The sequence below is a fragment of the Somniosus microcephalus genome, chromosome 33 (assembly GCF_052327205.1).
Source record: "Somniosus microcephalus isolate GS21.2 chromosome 33, FLI_Smic_1.0, whole genome shotgun sequence".
Lineage (NCBI taxonomy): Eukaryota > Metazoa > Chordata > Chondrichthyes > Squaliformes > Somniosidae > Somniosus > Somniosus microcephalus.
The window spans coordinates 37338993-37364086 of NC_141019.1; the positions used below are offsets into that span (position 1 = coordinate 37338993).

The 25094-nt window shown below is 45.4% G+C and overlaps 1 protein-coding gene across 1 annotated transcript; it reads right to left on the reverse strand.

Moving 5' to 3' along the window:
• Positions 1 to 5633: 5633 nt before the first annotated feature.
• Positions 5634 to 8537, reverse strand: LOC147097180 (G protein-coupled receptor 84-like). The gene has a single exon (XM_085972562.1). The coding sequence runs from the start codon at positions 8185 to 8187 to the stop codon at positions 7117 to 7119; it is 1071 nt and encodes a 356-aa protein (XP_085828688.1). The 5' UTR covers positions 8188 to 8537; the 3' UTR covers positions 5634 to 7116.
• Positions 8538 to 25094: the final 16557 nt, after the last annotated feature.

Genomic DNA, 25094 nt, shown 5'->3' on the forward strand with positions numbered 1-25094 from the left:
CTCACCACCACCTTCTCAAGGGGCAATTAGGGGGATGGACAATAAATGCTGGGCCTTGCCAGCGACGCCCACATCCCATGAATGAGTAAAAAAAAAACTTAGGACATTGGTGAACCAGTTGGGTTTTTCTTTAAGACAACCCGGTAGTTTCATGGTCACCACTAGCTTTTTAATTCCTGGATTTATTTAATTAACTGAATTTAAATTCCTCCAGTTGCCATGGGTGGGGTTTGAACTTGTGTGTCTACTGGATCAGTTAGTCCAGGAACAGAACCACAGTCTAGACCTACTCTTGCATACAGTCCCTGCTTCTCCCCAATCTCTCAAACTGAGGGTCTCTGCCTCTCCCACTCTTTCAGGCAGCGAGTTCCAGACCCCCACCACCCTCTGGGTGAATAAAAATCCCCTCTAATCCTTCTACCAATTACTTTCAATCTCTGCCCCCTGGTTATTGACCTCTCTGCTAAGGGGAAATAGGTCCTTCCTATCCACTCTATCTCGGCCCCTCATGATTTTATACACCTCAGTTAACATAGAGACATAGACGATAGGAGCAAGAGTAGGCCCTTCGAGCCTGCTCCGCCATTCAATGAGATCATGGCTGATCATCCAAATTCAGTACCCTGTCCCTGCTTTCTCCCCATATCCCTTGATCCCTTTAGCCTTAAGAAATATATCCAACTCCTTCTTGAATATATTTAATGAACTGGCCTCCACCGCCCTCTGTGGCAGAGAATTCCACAGGTTCACCACTCTCTGGGTGAAGAAATTCCTCCTCATTTCAGTCCTAAATGGCTTACCCCTTATCCTTAGACTGTGACCCCTGGTTCTGGACTCCCCGGCCATCATAAACATCCTTCCTGCATCTAGTCTGTCCAGGCCTGACAGAATTTTATAGGTTTCGATGAGATCCCCTCTCAATCTTTTAAACTCCAGTGAGTATAAGCCCAATCGACACAATCTCTCCTCATACGTCATTCCTGCCATCCCAGGTATCAGCCTGGTGAATCTTCGCTGCACTCCTTCCATGGCAAGGTCGTCCTTCCTCAGGTAAGGCGACCAAAACTGCACACAATACTCAAGGTGCGGTCTCACCAAGGCTCTGTACAACTGCAGCAAGACATCCTTGTTCCTGTACTCGAACCCTCTTGCTACGAAGGCCAACATACCATTTGCCTTCTTAACCGCCTGCTGTACCTGCATGCTTACCTTCAGCGACTGGTGCACAAGAACACCCAGGCCTCTTTGCACTTCCCCTTCTCCCAATCTATTGCCATTCAAATAATCTGCCTTCCTGTTTTTGCCACCAAAGTGGATAACCACATTTATCCACATTATTGCATTTGCCATGTTTATGCCCAATCACCCAATCTGTCCAAATCGTACTGGAGTTTCACGACATCCTCCTCACAGCTTACCCTCCCACCCAGCTTTGTGTCGTCTGCAAATTTGGAGATAATTACATCCAATTCCCTCGTCCAGATCATTAATATATATTGTGAACAGCTGGGGTCCTAGGACCGATCCTTGCGGTACCCCACTAGTCACTGCCTGCCACTCGGAAAACGACCCGTTTATTCCAACTCTTTGCTTTCTGTCTGCCAACCAGTTCTCTATCCAAGTCAATACCTTGCCCCCAATCCCATGTGCCTTAATTTTGCACGCTAATCTCTTATGTGGGAGCTTATCGAAAGCCTTCTGAAAGTCCAAATACACCACATCCACTGGTTCTCCCTTATCTATTTTACCAGTTACATCCTCAAAAAATTCCAGTAGATTAGTCAAGCATGATTTACCTTTAAATCCCCCTCAGCATCCTCTGTTCTAAAGAAAACAACCCCAGCCTCATCCAATCTTTCCTCATAGCTAAAAGCCCCAGCCCTGGCAACATCCTCTTAAATCTCCTCTGTACCCTCTCTAGTGCAATCACATCCTTCCTGTAATGTGGTGACCAGAACTGCACGCAGTACTCTAGCTGAGACCTAACTAGTGTTTTATACAGTTCGAGCATAACCTCCCTGCTCTTATATTCTATGCCTCGGCTAATAAAGGCAGGTACCCCGTATGCCTTCTTACCCTCCTTAGATAGAGAGGGAGAGAGAGAAAGGGAGAGTGACAGACAGAGAAAGACAAAGAGACAGAGAGAGAAAGCGAGGGGGAGAGAGAGAGAGAGAGAGACAGGGAGAATTTGTTAAATGATACAACACCATATATCCCCCACAACCCTCCGAGATCTCTCTAACCTCCTCCAGCCCCTACAACCCTCCGAGATCTCTGTAACCTCCTCCAGCCCCCTACAACCCTCCCTATCTCTGTAACCTCCTCCAGCCCCTACAACCCTCCCTATCTCTGTAACATCCTCCAGCCCCTACAACCATCCCTATCCCTAACCTCCTCCAGCCCCTACAACCCTCCCTATCTCTGTAACCTCCAGCCCCCTACAACCCTCCCTATCTCTGTAACCTCCTCCAGCCCCTGCAACCCTCCCTATCTCTGTAACCTCCTCCAGCCCCCTACAACCCTCCCTATCTCTGTAACCTCCTCCAGCCCTCCACAACCCTCACTATCTCTGTAACCTCCTCCAGCCCCCTACAACCCTCCCTATCTCTGTAACCTCCTCCAGCCCCCTACAACCCTCCCTATCTGTAACCTCCTCCAGCCCCCTACAACCCTCCCTATCTCTGTAACCTCCTCCAGCCCCTACAACCCTCCCTATCTCTGTAACCTCCAGCCCCTACAACCCTCCCTATCTCTGTAAACTCCTCCAGCCCCTACAACCCTCCCTATCTCTGTAACCTCCTCCAGCCTCCAACAACCCTCCCTATATCTAACCTCCTGCCGCCCCCTACGACCCTCCCTATCTCTGTAACCCCCTCCAGCCCCTACAACCCTCCCTATCTCTGTAACGTCCTCCAGCCTCCTACAACCCTCCCTATCTCTGTAACCTCCTCCAGCCCCCTACAACCCTCCCTATCTCTGTAACCTCCTCCAGCCCCCTACAACCCTCCCTATCTCTGTAACCTCCTCCAGCCCCTACAACCCTCCCTATCTCTGTAACCTCCTCCAGCCCCTACAACCCTCCCTATCTCTGTAACCTCCTCCAGCCCCCGACAACCCTCCCTATCTCTGCAACCTCCTCCAGCCCCTACAACCCTCCCTATCTCTGTAACCTCCTCCAGCCCCCGACAACCCTCCCTATCTCTGCAACCCCCTCCAGCCCCTACAACCCTCCCTATCTCTGTAACCTCCTCCAGCCCCCTACAACCCTCCCTATCTCTGTAACCTCCTCCAGCCCCCTACAACCCTCCCTATCTCTGTAACCTCCTCCAGCCCCCTACAACACTCCCTATCTCTGTAACCTCCTCCAGCCCCCTACAACCCTCCCTATCTCTGTAACCTCCTCCTGTCCCTACAACCCTCCCTATCTCTGTAACCTCCTCCTGTCCCTACAACCCTCCCTATCTCTGTAACCTCCTCCAGCCCTACAACCCTCCGAGATCTCTGCGTTCCTCCAATTCTGGCCTCTTGAGCATCCCCCCGATTTCCATCGCTCCACCATTGGCGGCCGTGCCTTCAGCCGCCTGGGCCCCAAGCTCTGGAATTCCCTCCCTAAACCTCTCCGCCTCTCTCTCTCTCCTCCTTTAAGACGCTCCTTAAAACCTCCCTCTTTGACCAAGCTTTTGGTCACCTGTCCTAATATCTCCTGATGTGGCTCGGGGTCAGATTTTGTCTGATTTACGCTCCTGTGAAGCACCTTGGGGACATTTTACTACGTTAAAGGCACGGTATAAACGCACGTTTGCAGATTTGAAGATGCATATACATTTGAAACTCCAGGTCAGAAAAAAAACAGCATGGAATGACTGGCTTTATTATTAATATATATTATATGTTAAACAGTAAGTCTGACATTCCTTCTCAACTTTTAAAGAGTTTACAAAACTTAACTCCTAAGACTGATGCAGGAAATCCCTCCGACAGTGGGGCGCTCCCTCAGTACTGCCCCTCCGACAGTGCGACGCTCCCTCAGTACTGCCCCTCCGACAGTGCGGCGCTCCCTCAGTACTGCCCCTCCGACAGTGCGGCGCTCCCTCAGCACTGCCCCTCCGACAGTGCGGCGCTCCCTCAGTACTGCCCCTCCGACAGTGCGGCGCTCCCTCAGTACCGCCCCTCCGACAGCATGGCGCTCCCTCAGTACAGCCCCTCTGACAGTGCAGCACTCCCTCAGTACCGCCTCTCCGACAGTGCGGCGCTCCCTCAGCACTGCCCCTCCGACAGTGCGGCGCTCCCTCAGTACTGCCCCTCCGACAGCGCGGCATTCCCTCAGTACTGCCCCTCCGACAGCGCGGCGCCCCCTCAGTACTGGCATTCCGACAATGCGGCGCACCCTCAGTACTGACCATCATCCTTTCAGACTGGAGAGGCTGGGGTTCTCCTTAGAGCAGAGAAGGTTAAAGGGGAGATTGACCAGAACGGTACCAGGGGATGAGGGACTTCAGTTGTGTGGAGAGACTGGAGAAGTTGGGATTGTTCTCCTTGGAGCAGAGAAGGTTAAGGGGAGATTTAATGGAGGCGTTCAAAATTACGAGGGGTTTTGATAGAGCAAATATGGAGAAACTGTTCCCCATCTTCTTCTTAGGCAGTCCCTTGGAACCGAGGATGACTTGGTTCCACACTAAAAATGAGTTCTCAGGTGACTGATGAGTCCAATGCGGGACCTACAGTCTCTGTCACAGGTGGGGTTGTCCATGAGGGTCCTGACGTTCCAGGTCCCGAACTTCATTTTAAAGTGTGGAAGATGCCCGTGCGTGAATTCTTTTAACGTGGGGTGGCCGTTGCACACCAGCTACCACACGGACTTGACAGAGCAAGGTCTTGGTCCAATGACAAGGGGATCCAAGACGATTGGAGACCAGGCTCTGCTACATTGGCCTAGCACACACACATACTGCTACTGTCCTCCTCCCTCCTTCCCGCAGGTCCTATCTGCCTGGGTTTCGTAGGCTATAACCCTGTAGTAACGAAGGTATTAAACATTCGCCTCAAAGCACTGGAGAGGTACCACCAACGCTGCCTCTGCAAGATCCTGCAAATCCATTGGCAGGATAGGCGCACCAGCGTCAGTGTTCTCGCTCAGGCCAACATCCCCAGCATCGAAGCTTTGACCACGCTCGATCAGCTCCGATGGACGGGCCACATCGTCCGCATGCCCGACACGAGACTCTCAAAACTAGCGTTCTACCACGGCAAGAGAGCCCCAGCTGGGCAGAGGAAACGCTTCAAGGACACCCTCAAAGCCTCCTTGGGAAAAAATGCAACATTTCCCTCACCGACACCTGGGAATCCCTGGGCCCCAAGACCGCACAAAGTGGAGGAGAAGCATCCGGGAAGGCGCTGAACACCTCGAGTCTCTTCGCCGGAAGCCAAGCGCACGCCCACCCACCCGCCCCTTCAACCACCGTCTGCCCCACCTGTGATAGAGACTGCAGGTCCCGCATTGGACTCATCAGTCATCTGAGACGCAAGTCATCCTCGGTTCCGAGGGACGGCCTAAGAAGAAACATTAAAAGCGGCATCAAATGTTAAACTCAACCAGTCCAAAATAGCATTGTCCCTTCCCCAACCCACCCAATCACCCAAAAATGGATAACCCTCAGCATCTGAATAGCTCCAGTTTCATCTGATGGTGTGACTAACTCCATTGTTTAATATGGTTTAACTTGAATTATACCCGTGCAAGAAATTGAGCATCTAACAAACTGGCGATGAAGAAACTTTAAGGTTTATCTTTTTTTTTAAGCTCCCATTTCAGAATATAAAGCTAGAATTTTATTTCTTGCTCCCGTTAGAACACAAGACTAAACAATTTGGCGCAAAATTGCACATTTTAGCTTTCCCCGCGAGCTGACTTTAAGGTTCAAGGACATCCTTCATTGGTGAGAAAACCAAACCTACAAAATGTTATTGCGATAGCAAAATATTGCGGGATGCTGGAAATCCGAAATAGCAACAGAAAACGCTGGAAAAACTCAGCAGGCCAGGGCAACATCCGCGGAGAGAGAAACGGAGCCGACGTTTCTGGTCGAAACCCTTCGTCAGAACTGAGGAAAAAAAGCAGGAAATGAAACGGATTAAAAGGCAAGTTTGGGGGGGCTGGGAAATGGGGGAGGGGATGAAAGAACAAAAGGGGAAGGTCTGTGAGAGGTGAAGAGACATTAAGAGATATTCAAGGCGAGACGAGATGGTAATAGGACAGGTAAAGAAACAAACAATGGCTCTGGATGAAGTGTGAAATACGCTGGCAGAGTGAGAGACAGCTGCCATGTGGGAGAGAGAAAGGGAAAAGGCACAAACCAAAGGTGTGGATAATAAATATATAAAAATATAACAGGGGCCGAGTTTATGATCTGAAATTGTTGAACTCGATATTGAGTCCGGATCATAAAATATTATGATCGAAGCTTGGCTGTGGAGAAGCTGGGGTTGTTCTCCTTAGAGCAGAGAAGGTTAAGGGGGAGATTGACCAGAATGATACCAGGGGATGAGGGACTTCAGTGACGTGGAGAGACTGGAGAAGCTGGGGTTGTTCTCCTTAGAGCAGAGAAGGTTAAGGGGGAGATTGACCAGAATGGTACCAGGGGATGAAGGACTTCAGTGAGGTGGAGAGACTGGAGATGCTGGGGTTGTTCTACTTGCGAGCAGAGATGGTTAAGAGGAGAATTAATAGAGGCGTTCAAAATTGCGAGGGGTTTCGATACGAGCGGAGAGGGAGAAACTGCCTTCCAGTGGCAGGAGGGTCGGGAACCAGAGGACACAGATTGAAGATAATCGGCAAAAGAACCAGAGGGGGGAGATGAGGAGAAATGTTTTTTACGCAGCGAGTTGTTGTGATCTGGAACGCGCTGCCTGAAAGGGCGGTGGGAGCAGATTCAATAGTAACTTTCAAAAGGGGAATTGGATAAATACTTGAAGGGGAAAAATTCACAGGGCTATGGGGGAAAGAGCAGAGGGAGGAGTGGGGACTAATTGGAGAGCTCGTTCAAAGAGCCGGCACAGGCATGATGGGCCAAATGGCCTCCTCCCGCGCTGTATCGTTAAGAGGTTTTGCGCCGTTCTCTATCCGCTGTGGCCTCCGAGGCAGTGCGAGCGGTGGAAGGGATTGGCCAGCGTCCTGAGCAGCCCCCCGTAAGCCTCGGCGAAGTGACGGTTCATGACGGCATAGAGGACCGGGTTGATGCAGCTGTTCAGCCAGGTGAGGTTGGCGGCCACCATGTGGACCAGCGCCGGGGCCCTGGCCCTCCCGTCGGCCACGTTCAGCAAGCAGAAGGGCAGGTAGCAGGCCACAAAGACCCCGAACATGGCCAGGCACATCCTGGTGACCCTGGCGAACTCGGAGTGGGCGCCGCTCGCGCCCTCCCGCCGGCCTCCGCCCGCCCCGCTTCTCCCGCCCTTCACCCCTTCGGTCTCCTGGGTCGTGCGCGAGTAGGAAGAATTGGAGGACATCTCGCCGGCGACGGTGAAGACCCGTGGCTTGGCCGGCTTGTGCCCGTCCAGCGCCCGCTGCGCCGCCTTGATCTTCTTGTGGATGAGGAGGTAGAAGACGCCAATTGAGCCCAGCCCCACCCCAAACAGGAGCAACATGAGGATGGTGGTGTAGGGCCTCCCTCTGGTGCGGTTGAAACTGCAGGTGCAGACGTTGCCCAGGAACTCGTAGACATCCCAAAGAGGAGCGAAGAGAGCCAAGGCCACCAGCCAAGGACCTGCGAGGAAGAAGGGCATGGTGTACCTGGAGTAGACCCTGTCGAATCTCAGGGGGTCCGAGATCAACACGTAGCGACTGAGGGCGATGATGGCCAGGTTGAAGATGGAGACCGAGTTGGCCACGAACAGCAGGAGCCCAAAGAGCCGGCACATGGTGTCGCCTTGCCTCCACCTCAGGTGGACGTACGTGTCCACGGTGATGGGTTGCAGGAAGGCGCAGTACAACAGGTCGGCCAAAGTCAGGTTGAGGATGAGGAGGTTGAACTTGGTCCTCAGTTTCTTCTCGTGGGCGAAGGCCAGCACAGTCATGACGTTGCCCGCCGTCCCCACCGCGCACACCGCCGTCCCCAGCAAGGCCCCGAAGTAGCGGTACTCGGCCACCGACGGGTCGCATGTCATGTTGGCCAGGGTCCCGTTGGCCTCCATCTCTTGCCGCTCGGCGTGACGCCTTGAGGAGGAGGAGGAGGCTCCCAAGTTGACAAGGCGAAGGACGAGACGAACCGCAGGGGTCTTCACCAGAGCAAGAAGTGGGTGTCCGGGCGAGACTTGGCCAAGGGCAAAGGCGCATTGACTGACCGAACCTTTGTCAGAAGTCAACGCAAGGTGACTGTCTCTCTCTGTCTCTCTCTCTTCTGTTACCTCTTACCAAATCGTTAGCTATTTCAACCCTCTAGTCTCTTCCGTTTTCCAGCGCACTTGGTTCCTGTCTGCACCCGCCCCTCTCCGATTGTCATTTACTGAAACTTATACATAGCTTCTCCATTTACCAACTATTTGCAACATTAACTCTTCCCCCGCCCCCGCCGCCCCCCACCCACACTTTTATTTCTCTCCTCAGTTCACCCAAATCTCTGCTGCCCCCGAATCTTAACTCGCACTCATGTCCCGTTCACCCATCTACCCCCCCGTTGTGCTCGCTGACCTACACTGGATCCCGGTCCGGCAACGCCTCGATTTTGAAATTCTCATCCTCCGGCTCAAATCCCTCCGCGGCCTTCTCGCTACCCCTGCCTATCTCTGTAACCTCCTCCAGCCCCTACAAACCTCCCTATCTCTGTAACCTCCTCCAGCCCCCTACAACCCTCCCTATCTCTGTAACCTCCTCCAGCCCACTACAACCCTCCCTATCTCTGTAACCTCCTCCAGCCCCCTACAACCCTCCCTATCTCTGTAACCTCCTCCAGCCTCCTACAACCCTCCCTATCTCTGTAACCTCCTCCAGCCCCCTACAACCCTCCCCATCTCTGTAACCTCCTCCAGCCCCTACAACCCTCCCTATCTCTGTAACCTCCTCCAGCCCCCTACAACCCTCCCCATCTCTGTAACCTCCTCCAGCCCCCTACAACCCTCCCTATCTCTGTAACCTCCTCCAGCCCCCTACAACCCTCCCTGTCTCTGCAACCTCCTCCAGCCCCTACAACCCTCCCTATCTCTGTAACCTCCTCCAGCCCCTACAACCCTCCCTATCTCTGTAACCTCCTCCAGCCCCTATACCCCTCCCTATCTCTGTAACCTCCTCCAGCCCCCTACAACCCTCCCTATCTCTGTAACCTCCTCCAGCTCCCTACAACCCTGCCTATCTCTGCAACCTCCTCCAGCCCCCACAACCCTCCCTATCTCTGTAACCTCCTCCAGCCCCTACAACACTCCCTACCTCTGTAACCTCCTCCAGCCCCTACAACCCTCCCTATCTCTGTAACGTCCTCCAACCCTCTACAACTCTCCCTATCTCTGTAACCTCCTCCAGCCCCTACAACTCTCCCTATCTCTGTAACCTCCTCCAGCCACTACAGCTCTCCCTATCTCTGTAACCTCCTCCAGCCCCTACAAACCTCCCTATCTCTGCAACCTCCTCCAGCCCCTACAACTCTCCCTATCTCTGTAACCTCCTCCAGCCACTACAACTCTCCCTATCTCTGTAACCTCCTCCAGCCCCTACAATCCTCCCAACTCTGTAACCTCCTCCAGCCCCAACATCCTCCCTAGCTCCGTAAACTCCTCCAGCTCCAAAACCCTTTCTATCTGCGTAACCTCCTCCAGACCCACAGAACCCTCCGAGATCTCTGCAAATAAATCTATGCTGACATCCAGTGCAGTGCTGAGGGAGCGCCGCACTGTCGGAGGGGCAGTACTGAGGGAGCGCCGCACTGTCGGAGGGGCATTACTGAGGGAGCGCAGTACTGTCGGAGGGTCAGTACTGAGGGAGCGCCGCACTGTCGGAGGGGCAGTACTGAGGGAGCGCCGCACTGTCGGAGGGGCAGTACTGTCGGAGGAGCGGTACTGAGGGAGCGTCGCACTTTCGGAGGGGCAGTACTGAGGGAGCGCAGCACTGTCGGAGGGTCAGTACTGAGGGAGAGCCGCACTGTCGGAGGTGCAGTACTGAGGGTGCACCACACTGTCATGGCCCCATAGATAGATAGATAGACAGACAGATAGATTTTTTTTCACAATGTTTGTAGCCCCATCAATCACCCTTCCACAGGAAGATGTTTCATCATCGCAAGCAGTGATATCACACAGAACGGGAAAGGGCGAACGGCACTGCTCAAAGCAGCTGATAGTGCAAGATAGGGAAGTGAACCGGGTGATGTGCAATTATCAGACTGACTAACAACGGAATCCACGCGACTGAGAGGAAGGGACACTGTGTTCCGACCCTGCACCTCACGTGAAGAGTGCGTTCAGATTCAATCCTGCCAGCTCCGCTCGGACATTCAGGGTACCTAATGATATGTCTGCCCGATCGATCGATGTCAAGCTATATCGCACAACGCATTTCACTGAAATAAACGACAAAAGCACAAGATTTCAGCTCAAGATTAGTGTGACGTTCAGTTTACACAGAGCCTGCTATTCTCTATAATATACACAGGGGCTGCTATTCTCTACAATATACACAGGGGTTGCTATTCTCTATAATATACACAGGGGTTGCTATTCTCTATAATATACACAGGGGTTGCTATTCTCTATAATATACACAGGGGCTGCTATCCTCTACAATATACACAGGGGCTGCTATTCTCTACAATATACACAGGGGTTGCTATTCTCTATAATATACACAGGGGTTGCTATTCTCTATAATATACACAGGGGCTGCTATTCTCTATAATATACACAGGGGCTGCTATTCTCTATAATATACACAGGGGTTGCTATTCTCTATAATATACACAGGGGCTGCTATTCTCTATAATATACACAGGGGTTGCTATTCTCTATAATATACACAGGGGCTGCTATTCTCTATAATATACACAGGGGCTGCTATTCTCTATAATATACACGGGCTGCTATTCTCTATAATATACACAGGGGCTGCTATTCTCTATAATATACACAGGGGCTGCTATTCTCTATAATATACACAGGGGCTGCTATTCTCTATAATATACACAGGGGCTGCTATTCTCTATAATATACACAGGGGCTGCTATTCTCTATAATATACACAGGGGCTGCTATTCCCTATAATATACACAGGGGCTGCTACTCTATAATATACACAGGGGCTGCTATTCTCTATCATATACACAGGGGCTGCTATTCTCTATAATATACACAGGGGCTGCTTTCTCTATAATATACACAGGGGCTGCTATTCCCTATAATATACACAGGGGCTGCAATTCTCTATAATATACAGAGGGGCTGCTATTCTCTATAATATACACAGGAGCTGCTATTCCCTATAATATACACAGGAGCTGCTATTCTCTATAATATACACAGGGGCTGCTATTCCCTATAATATACACAGGAGCTGCTATTCTCTATAATATACACAGAGGCTGCTATTCTCTATAATATACACAGGGGCTGCTATTCTCTATAATATACACAGGGGCTGCTATTCTCTATAATATACACAGTGACTGCTATTCTTTATAATATACACAGAGGCTGCTATTCCCTATAATATACACAGGGGCTGCTATTCCCTATAATATACACAGGGGCTGCTATTCTCTATAATATACACAGGGGCTGCTATTCCCTATAATATACACAGGGGCTGCTATTCTCTATAATATACACAGGGGCTGCTATTCTCTATAATATACACAGGGGCTGCTATTCTCTATAATATACACCGGGGCTGCTATTCCCTATAAAATACACAGTGGCTGCTATTCCCTATAATATACACAGTGGCTGCTATTCTCTATAATATACACAGGGGCTGCTATTCTCTATAATATACACTGGAGCTGCTATTCCCTACAATATACACAGGGGCTGGTATTCTCTATAATATACACAGGGGCTGCTATTCTCTGTAATATGCACAGGGGCTGCTATTCCCTATAATATACACAGGGGCTGCTATTCTCTATAATATACACAGGGGCTGCTATTCTCTATAATATACACAGGGGCTGCTATTCTCTATAATATACACGGGGGCTGCTATTCTCTAATATACACAGGGGCTGCTATTCTCTATAATATACACAGGGCCTGCTATTCTCTATAATATACACAGGGGCTGCTATTCTCTATAATATACACAGGGGCTGCTATTCTCTATAATATACACAGGGGCTGCTATTCTCTATAATATACACAGGGGCTGCTATTCTCTATAATATTCACAGGAGCTGCTATTCTCTAATATACACAGGGGCTGCTATTCTCTATAATATACACAGGGGCTGCTATTCTCTATAATATACACAGGGGCTGCTATTCCCTATAATATACACAGGGGCTGCTATTCTCTATAATAGACACAGGGGCTGCTATTCCCTATAATATACACAGGGGCTGCTATTCTCTAAAATATACACAGGGGCTGCTATTCTCTATAATATACACAGAGGCTGCTAATCTCTATAATAAACACAGAGGCTGCTATTCTCTATAATTACACAGTGGCTGCTATTCTCTATAATATACACTGGGGCTGCTATTCTCTATAATATACACAGAGGCTGCTATTCTCTATAATATACACAGGGGCTGCTATTCTCTATAATATACGCAGGGGCTGCTATTCCCTATAATATACACAGGGGCTGCTATTCCCTATAATATACACAGGGGCTGCTATTCTCTATAATATACACAGTGGCTGCTATTCTCTATAATATACACAGAGACTGCTATTCTCTATAATATACACAGGGGCTGCTATTCTCTATAATATGCACAGGGGCTGCTATTCCCTATAATATACACAGGGGCTGCTATTCCCTATAATATACACAGGGGCTGCTTTTCTCTATAATATACACCGGGGCTGCTATTCCCTATAAAATACACAGTGGCTGCTATTCCCTATAATATACACAGTGGCTGCTATTCTGTATAATATACACAGGGGCTGCTATTCTCTATAATATACACTGGAGCTGCTATTCCCTACAATATACACAGGGGCTGGTATTCTCTATAATATACACAGGGGCTGCTATTCTCTGTAATATACACAGGGGCTGCTATTCCCTATAATATACACAGGGGCTGCTATTCTCTATAATATACACAGGGGCTGCTATTCTCTATAATATACACAGGGGCTGCTATTCTCTATAATATACACGGGGGCTGCTATTCTCTATAATATACACAGGGGCTGCTATTCTCTATAATATACACAGAGGCTGCTATTCTCTATAATATACACAGGGGCTGCTATTCTCTATAATATACACAGGGGCAGCTATTCTCTATAATATTCACAGGAGCTGCTATTCTCTAATATACATAGGGGCTGCTATTCTCTATAATATACACAGGGGCTGCTATTCCCTATAATATACACAGGGGCTGCTATTCTCTATAATATACACAGGGGCTGCTATTCCCTATAATATACACCGGGGCTGCTGTTCTCTAAAATATACACAGGGGCTGCTATTCTCTATAATATACACAGAGGCTGCTAATCTCTATAATATACACAGGGGCTGCTATTCTCTATAATATACGCAGGGGCTGCTATTCTCTATAATATACACAGGGGCTGCTATTCCCTATAATATACACAGGAGCTGCTATTCTCTATAATATACACAGGAGCTGCTATTCTCTATAATGTACACAGGGGCTGCTATTCTCTATAATATACACAGGGGCTGCTATTCTCTATAATATACACAGGGGCTGCTATTCCCTATAATATACACAGGGGCTGCTATTCACTGTAATATACACAGGGGCTGCTATACTCTGCAATATACACGGCGGCTGCTATTCCCTATAATATACACAGGGGCTGCAATTCTCTATAATATACAGGGGGGCTGCTATTCTCTATAATATACACAGGAGCTGCTATTCTCTATAATATACACAGGGGCTGCTATTCTCTATAATATACACAGGGGCTGCGATTCCCTAAAATATACACAGGAGCTGCTATCCTCTATAATATACACAGAGGTTGCTATTCTCTATAATATACACAGGGGCTGCTATTCTCTATAATATACACAGCGGCTGCTATTCTCCATAATATACACAGGGGCTGCTATTCTCTATATTATACACAGGGGCTGCTATTCTCTATAATATACACAGGGGCTGCTATTCTCTATAATATACACAGGGGCTGCTATTCTCTATAATATACACAGGGGCTGCTATTCTCTATGATATACACAGGGGCTGCTATTCTCTATAATATACACAGGGGCTGCTATTCTCTATAATATACACAGGGCCTGCTATTCTCTATAATATACACAGGGGCTGTTATTCTCTATAATATACACAGGGGCTGCTATTCTCTATAATATACACAGAGGCTGCTATTCCCTATAATATACACACGGGCTGCTATTCTCTATAATATACACAGGGGCTGCTATTCTCTATAATATACACAGGGGCTGCTATTCTCTATAATATACACAGGGGCTGCTATTCTCTATATTATACACAGGGGCTGCTATTCTCTATAATATACACAGGGGCTGCTATTCTCTATAATATACACAGGGGCTGCTATTCTCTATAATATACACAGGGGCTGCTATTCTCTATGATATACACAGGGGCTGCTATTCTCTATAATATACACAGGGGCTGCTATTCTCTATAATATACACAGGGGCTGCTATTCTCTATAATATACACAGGGGCTGCTATTCTCTATAATATACACACGGGCTGCTATTCTCTATAATATACACAGGGGCTGCTATTTTCTATAATATACACAGGGGCTGCTATTCTCTATAACATACACAGGGGCTGCTATTCTCTATAATATACACAGGGGCTGCTATTCTCTATAATATACACAGGGGCTGCTATTCTCTATAACATACACAGGGGCTGCTATTCCCTGTAATATGCACTGGAGCTGCTATTCCCTATAATATACACAGGGGCTGGTATTCTCTATAATATACACAGGGGCTGCTATTCTCTATAATATACACAGGGGCGGCTATTCTCTAATATACACAGGGGCTGCTATTCTCTATAATATACACAGGGGCTGCTATTCCCTATAATATACACAGGGCCTGCTATTCTCTATAATACACACAGGGGCTGCTATTCTCTATAATATACACAGGAGCTGCTATTCTCTAATATACACAGGGGCTGCTATTCTCTATAATATTCACAGTGGCTGCTATTCTCTATAATATACACAGGGGCTGCTATTCTCTATAATATACACAGGGGCTGCTATTCTCTCTAATACACAGGGGCTGCTATTCTCTATAATTACACAGTGGCTGCTCTTCTCTATAATATACACAGGGGCTGCTATTCTCTATAATATACACAGGGGCTGCTATTCTCTATAATATACACAGGGGCTGCTATTCTCTCTAATATACACAGGGGCTGCTATTCTCTATAATTACACAGTGGCTGCTCTTCTCTATAATATACACAGGGGCTGCTATTCTCTATAATATACACAGGCGCTGCTATTCTCTATAATATACACAGGGGCTGCTATTCTCCATAATATACACAGAGGCTGCTATTCTCTATAATATACACAGGCGCTGCTATTCTCTATAATATACACAGGGGCTGCTATTCTCCATAATATACACAGAGGCTGCTATTCTCTATAATATACACAGGGGCTGCTATTCTCTATAATATACACTGGAGCTGCTATTCCGTATAATATACACAGGGGCTGCTATTCCCTACAATATACACAGGGGCTGCTATTCTCTATAATATACACGGGCTGCTATTCTCTATAATATACACAGGTAATATACACAGGGGCTGCTATTCTCTATAATATACACAGGGGCTGCTATTCACTATAATATACACAGGGGCTGCTATTCTCTGTAATATACACAGCGGCTGCTATTCCCTATAATATACACACGGGTTGCAATTCTCTATAATATACAGAGGGGCTGCTATTCTCTATAATATACACAGGAGCTGCTATTCTCTATAATATACACAGGGGCTGCTATTCTCTATAATATACACAGAGGCTGCTATTCTCTATAATATACACAGGGGCTTCTATTCTCTATAATATACACAGAGGCTGCTATTCTCTATAATATACACAGGGGCTGCTATTCCCTATAATATACACTGGGGCTGCTATTCTCTATAATATACACAGGGGCTGCTATTCTCTATAATATACACAGGGGCTGCTATTCCCTAAAATATACACAGGAGCTGCTATTCTCCATAATATACACAGAGGCTGCTATTCTCTATAATATACACAGGGGCTGCTATTCTCTATAATATAGACAGGGGCTGCTATTCCCTATAATATACACAGGAGCTGCTATTCTCTATAATATACACAGAGGCTGCTATTCTCTATAATATACACAGGGGCTGCTATTCTCTATAATATACGCAGGGGCTGCTATTCTCTATAATATACACAGGGGCTGCTATTCTCTATAATATACACACGGGCTGCTGTTCTCTATAATATACACAGGGGCTGCTATTCTCTATAATATACACGGGCTGCTATTCTCTATAATATACACAGGGGCTGCTATTCTCTATAATATACACAGGGGCTGCTATTCTCTATAATATACACAGAGGCTGCTATTCCCTATAATATACACAGGGGCTGCTATTCTCTATAATATACACAGGGGCTGCTATTCTCTATAATATACACAGGGGCTGCTATTCTCTATAATATACACAAGGGCTGCTATTGCCTATAATATACACAGGGGCTGCTATTCTCTATAATATACACAGGGGCTGCTATTCTCTATAATATACACTGGAGCTGCTATTCCGTATAATATACACAGGGGCTGGTATTCTCTATAATATACACAGGGGCTGCTATTCTCTATAATATACACAGGGGCTGCTATTCTCTAATATACACAGGGGCTGCTATTCTCTATAATATACACAGGGGCTGCTATTCCCTATAATATACACAGGGGTTGCTATTCTCTAAAATATACACAGGGGCTGCTATTCTCTAATATACACAGGGGCTGCTATTCCCTATAATATACACAGGGGCTGCTATTCCCTATAATATACACAGGGCCTGCTATTCTCTATAATATACACAGGGGCTGCTATTCTCTAATATACACAGGGGCTGCTATTCTCTATAATATACACAGGGGCTGCTATTCTCTATAATATACACAGGGGCTGCTATTCTCTATAATATACACAGGGGCTGCTATTCCCTATAATATACACAGGGGCTGCTATTCTCTATAATATACACAGGGGCTGCTATTCTCTATAATATACACAGGGGCTGCTATTCTCTATAATATACACAGGAGCTGCTATCCTCTATAATATACACAGAGGTTGCTATTCTCTATAATATACACAGGGGCTGCTATTCTCTATAATATACACAGCGGCTGCTATTCTCCATAATATACACAGGGGCTGCTATTCTCTATAATATACACAGGGGCTGCTATTCCCTATAATAGACACAGGGGCTGCTATTCTCTATAATATACACAGGGGCTGCTGTTCTCTATAATATACACAGGGGCTGCTATTCTCTATAATATACACAGGGGCTGCTATTCTCTATAATATACACAGGGGCTGTTATTCTCTATAATATACACAGGGGCTGCTATTCTCTATAATATACACAGAGGCTGCTATTCCCTATAATATACACACGGGCTGCTATTCTCTATAATATACACAGGGGCTGCTATTCTCTATAATATACACAGGGGCTGCTATTCTCTATATTATACACAGGGGCTGCTATTCTCTATAATATACACAGGGGCTGCTATTCTCTATAATATACACAGGGGCTGCTATTCTCTATAATATACACAGGGGCTGCTATTCTCTATGATATACACAGGGGCTGCTATTCTCTATAATATACACAGGGGCTGCTATTCTCTATAATATACACAGGGGCTGCTATTCTCTATAATATACACAGGGGCTGCTATTCTCTATAATATACACACGGGCTGCTATTCTCTATAATATACACAGGGGCTGCTATTCTCTATAATATACACAGGGGCTGCTATTCTCTATAATATACACAGGGGCTGCTATTCTCTATAATATACACAGGGGCTGCTATTCTCTATAATATACACAGGGGCTGCTATTCTCTATAACATACACAGGGGCTGCTATTCCCTGTAATATGCACTGGAGCTGCTATTCCCTATAATATACACAGGGGCTGGTATTCTCTATAATATACACAGGGGCTGCTATTCTCTATAATATACACAGGGGCGGCTATTCTCTAATATACACAGGGGCTGCTATTCTCTATAATATACACAGGGGCTGCTATTCCCTATAATATACACAGGGCCTGCTATTCTCTATAATATACACAGGGGCTGCTATTCTCTAATATACACAGGGGCTGCTATTCTCTATAATATACACAGGGGCTGCTATTGCCTATAATATACACAGGGCCTGCTATTCTCTATAATATACACAGGGGCTGCTATTCTCTCTAATATACACAGGGGCTGCTATTCTCTATAATTACACAGTGGCTGCTCTTCTCTATAATATACACAGGGGCTGCTATTCTCTATAATATACACAGGGGCTGCTATTCTCTATAATATACACAGGGGCTGCTATTCTCTCTAATATACACAGGGGCTGCTATTCTCTATAATTACACAGTGGCTGCTCTTCTCTATAATATACACAGGGGCTGCTATTCTCTATAATATACACAGGCGCTGCTATTCTCTATAATATACACAGGGGCTGCTATTCTCCATAATATACACAGAGCCTGCTATTCTCTATAATATACACAGGCGCTGCTATTCTCTATAATATACACAGGGGCTGCTATTCTCCATAATATACACTGGAGCTGCTATTCCGTATAATATACACAGGGGCTGCTATTCCCTACAATATACACAGGGGCTGCTATTCTCTATAATATACACAGGGGCTGCTATTCTCTATAATATACACAGGTAATATACACAGGGGCTGCTATTCTCTATAATATACACAGGGGCTGCTATTCACTATAATATACACAGGGGCTGCTATTCTCTGTAATATACACAGCGGCTGCTATTCCCTATAATATCCACACGGGTTGCAATTCTCTATAATATACAGAGGGGCTGCTATTCTCTATAATATACACAGGAGCTGCTATTCTCTATAATATACACAGGGGCTGCTATTCTCTATAATATACACAGAGGCTGCTATTCTCTATAATATACACAGGGGCTGCTATTCCCTATAATATACACTGGGGCTGCTATTCTCTATAATATACACAGGGGCTGCTATTCTCTATAATATACACAGGGGCTGCTATTCCCTAATATATACACAGGAGCTGCTATTCTCTATAATATACACAGAGGCTGCTATTCTCTATAATATACACAGGGGCTGCTATTCTCTATAATATAGACAGGGGCTGCTATTCCCTATAATATACACAGGAGCTGCTATTCTCTATAATATACACAGAGGCTGCTATTCACTATAATATACACAGGGGCTGCTATTCTCTGTAATATACACAGCGGCTGCTATTCCCTATAATATACACACGGGTTGCAATTCTCTATAATATACAGAGGGGCTGCTATTCTCTATAATATACACAGGAGCTGCTATTCTCTATAATATACACAGGCGCTGCTATTCTCTATAATATACACAGAGGCTGCTATTCTCTATAATATACACAGGGGCTGCTATTCCCTATAATATACACTGGGGCTGCTATTCTCTATAATATACACAGGGGCTGCTATTCTCTATAATATACACAGGGGCTGCTATTCCCTAAAATATACACAGGAGCTGCTATTCTCTATAATATACACAGAGGCTGCTATTCTCTATAATATACACAGGGGCTGCTATTCTCTATAATATAGACAGGGGCTGCTATTCCCTATAATATACACAGGAGCTGCTATTCTCTATAATATACACAGAGGCTGCTATTCTCTATAATATACACAGGGGCTGCTATTCTCTATAATATACGCAGGGGCTGCTATTCTCTATAATATACACAGGGGCTGCTATTCTCTATAATATACACACGGGCTGCTGTTCTCTATAATATACACAGGGGCTGCTATTCTCTATAATATACACAGAGGCTGCTATTCCCTATAATATACACACGGGCTGCTATTCTCTATAATATACACAGGGGCTGCTATTCTCTATAATATACACAGGGGCTGCTATTCTCTATATTATACACAGGGGCTGCTATTCTCTATAATATACACAGGGGCTGCTATTCTCTATAATATACACAGGGGCTGCTATTCTCTATAATATACACAGGGGCTGCTATTCTCTATGATATACACAGGGGCTGCTATTCTCTATAATATACACAGGGGCTGCTATTCTCTATAATATACACAGGGGCTGCTATTCTCTATAATATACACAGAGGTTGCTATTCTCTATAATATACACAGGGGCTGCTATTCTCTATAATATACACAGCGGCTGCTGTTCTCTATATTATACACAGGGGCTGCTATTCTCTATAATATACACAGGGGCTGCTATTCTCTATAATATACACAGGGGCTGCTATTCTCTATAATATACACAGGGGCTGCTATTCTCTATGATATACACAGGGGCTGCTATTCTCTATAATATACACAGGGGCTGCTATTCTCTATAATATACACAGGGCCTGCTATTCTCTATAATATACACAGGGGCTGCTATTCTCTATAATATACACACGGGCTGCTATTCTCTATAATATACACAGGGGCTGCTATTCTCTATAATATACACAGGGGCTGCTATTCTCTATAACATACACAGGGGCTGCTATTCTCTATAATATACACAGGGGCTGCTATTCTCTATAATATACACAGGGGCTGCTATTCTCTATAACATACACAGGGGCTGCTATTCCCTGTAATATGCACTGGAGCTGCTATTCCCTATAATATACACAGGGGCTGGTATTCTCTATAATATACACAGGGGCTGCTATTCTCTATAATATACACAGGGGCGGCTATTCTCTAATATACACAGGGGCTGCTATTCTCTATAATATACACAGGGGCTGCTATTCCCTATAATATACACAGGGCCTGCTATTCTCTATAATATACACAGGGGCTGCTATTCTCTATAATATACACAGGAGCTGCTATTCTCTAATATACACAGGGGCTGCTATTCTCTATAATATTCACAGTGGCTGCTATTCTCTATAATATACACAGGGGCTGCTATTCTCTATAATATACACAGGGGCTGCTATTCTCTCTAATATACACAGGGGCTGCTATTCTCTATAATTACACAGTGGCTGCTCTTCTCTATAATATACACAGGGGCTGCTATTCTCTATAATATACACAGGGGCTGCTATTCTCTATAATATACACAGGGGCTGCTATTCTCTCTAATATACACAGGGGCTGCTATTCTCTATAATTACACAGTGGCTGCTCTTCTCTATAATATACACAGGGGCTGCTATTCTCTATAATATACACAGGCGCTGCTATTCTCTATAATATACACAGGGGCTGCTATTCTCCATAATATACACAGAGGCTGCTATTCTCTATAATATACACAGGCGCTGCTATTCTCTATAATATACACAGGGGCTGCTATTCTCCATAATATACACAGAGGCTGCTATTCTCTATAATATACACAGGGGCTGCTATTCTCTATAATATACACTGGAGCTGCTATTCCGTATAATATACACAGGGGCTGCTATTCCCTACAATATACACAGGGGCTGCTATTCTCTATAATATACACGGGCTGCTATTCTCTATAATATACACAGGTAATATACACAGGGGCTGCTATTCTCTATAATATACACAGGGGCTGCTATTCACTATAATATACACAGGGGCTGCTATTCTCTGTAATATACACAGCGGCTGCTATTCCCTATAATATACACACGGGTTGCAATTCTCTATAATATACAGAGGGGCTGCTATTCTCTATAATATACACAGGAGCTGCTATTCTCTATAATATACACAGGGGCTGCTATTCTCTATAATATACACAGAGGCTGCTATTCTCTATAATATACACAGGGGCTTCTATTCTCTATAATATACACAGAGGCTGCTATTCTCTATAATATACACAGGGGCTGCTATTCCCTATAATATACACTGGGGCTGCTATTCTCTATAATATACACAGGGGCTGCTATTCTCTATAATATACACAGGGGCTGCTATTCCCTAAAATATACACAGGAGCTGCTATTCTCCATAATATACACACAGGCTGCTATTCTCTATAATATACACAGGGGCTGCTATTCTCTATAATATAGACAGGGGCTGCTATTCCCTATAATATACACAGGAGCTGCTATTCTCTATAATATACACAGAGGCTGCTATTCTCTATAATATACACAGGGGCTGCTATTCTCTATAATATACGCAGGGGCTGCTATTCTCTATAATATACACAGGGGCTGCTATTCTCTATAATATACACACGGGCTGCTGTTCTCTATAATATACACAGGGCTGCTATTCTCTATAATATACACGGGCTGCTATTCTCTATAATATACACAGGGGCTGCTATTCTCTATAATATACACAGGGGCTGCTATTCTCTATAATATACACAGAGGCTGCTATTCCCTATAATATACACAGGGGCTGCTATTCTCTATAATATACACAGGGGCTGCTATTCTCTATAATATACACAAGGGCTGCTATTGCCTATAATATACACAGGGGCTGCTATTCTCTATAATATACACAGGGGCTGCTATTCTCTATAATATACACTGGAGCTGCTATTCCGTATAATATACACAGGGGCTGGTATTCTCTATAATATACACAGGGGCTGCTATTCTCTATAATATACACAGGGGCTGCTATTCTCTAATATACACAGGGGCTGCTATTCTCTATAATATACACAGGGGCTGCTATTCCCTATAATATACACAGGGGTTGCTATTCTCTAAAATATACACAGGGGCTGCTATTCTCTAATATACACAGGGGCTGCTATTCCCTATAATATACACAGGGGCTGCTATTCCCTATAATATACACAGGGCCTGCTATTCTCTATAATATACACAGGGGCTGCTATTCTCTAATATACACAGGGGCTGCTATTCTCTATAATATACACAGGGGCTGCTATTCTCTATAATATACACAGGGGCTGCTATTCTCTATAATATACACAGGGGCTGCTATTCCCTATAATATACACAGGGGCTGCTATTCTCTATAATATACACAGGGGCTGCTATTCTCTATAATATACACAGGGGCTGCTATTCTCTATAATATACACAGGAGCTGCTATCCTCTATAATATACACAGAGGTTGCTATTCTCTATAATATACACAGGGGCTGCTATTCTCTATAATATACACAGCGGCTGCTATTCTCCATAATATACACAGGGGCTGCTATTCTCTATAATATACACAGAGGCTGCTATTCCCTATAATAGACACAGGGGCTGCTATTCTCTATAATATACACAGGGGCTGCTGTTCTCTATAATATACACAGGGGCTGCTATTCTCTATAATATACACAGGGGCTGCTATTCTCTATAATATACACAGGGGCTGTTATTCTCTATAATATACACAGGGGCTGCTATTCTCTATAATATACACAGAGGCTGCTATTCCCTATAATATACACACGGGCTGCTATTCTCTATAATATACACAGGGGCTGCTATTCTCTATAATATACACAGGGGCTGCTATTCTCTATATTATACACAGGGGCTGCTATTCTCTATAATATACACAGGGGCTGCTATTCTCTATAATATACACAGGGGCTGCTATTCTCTATAATATACACAGGGGCTGCTATTCTCTATGATATACACAGGGGCTGCTATTCTCTATAATATACACAGGGGCTGCTATTCTCTATAATATACACAGGGGCTGCTATTCTCTATAATATACACAGGGGCTGCTATTCTCTATAATATACACACGGGCTGCTATTCTCTATAATATACACAGGGGCTGCTATTCTCTATAATATACACAGGGGCTGCTATTCTCTATAATATACACAGGGGCTGCTATTCTCTATAATATACACAGGGGCTGCTATTCTCTATAATATACACAGGGGCTGCTATTCTCTATAACATACACAGGGGCTGCTATTCCCTGTAATATGCACTGGAGCTGCTATTCCCTATAATATACACAGGGGCTGGTATTCTCTATAATATACACAGGGGCTGCTATTCTCTATAATATACACAGGGGCGGCTATTCTCTAATATACACAGGGGCTGCTATTCTCTATAATATACACAGGGGCTGCTATTCCCTATAATATACACAGGGCCTGCTATTCTCTATAATATACACAGGGGCTGCTATTCTCTAATATACACAGGGGCTGCTATTCTCTATAATATACACAGGGGCTGCTATTGCCTATAATATACACAGGGCCTGCTATTCTCTATAATATACACAGGGGCTGCTATTCTCTCTAATATACACAGGGGCTGCTATTCTCTATAATTACACAGTGGCTGCTCTTCTCTATAATATACACAGGGGCTGCTATTCTCTATAATATACACAGGGGCTGCTATTCTCTATAATATACACAGGGGCTGCTATTCTCTCTAATATACACAGGGGCTGCTATTCTCTATAATTACACAGTGGCTGCTCTTCTCTATAATATACACAGGGGCTGCTATTCTCTATAATATACACAGGCGCTGCTATTCTCTATAATATACACAGGGGCTGCTATTCTCCATAATATACACAGAGCCTGCTATTCTCTATAATATACACAGGCGCTGCTATTCTCTATAATATACACAGGGGCT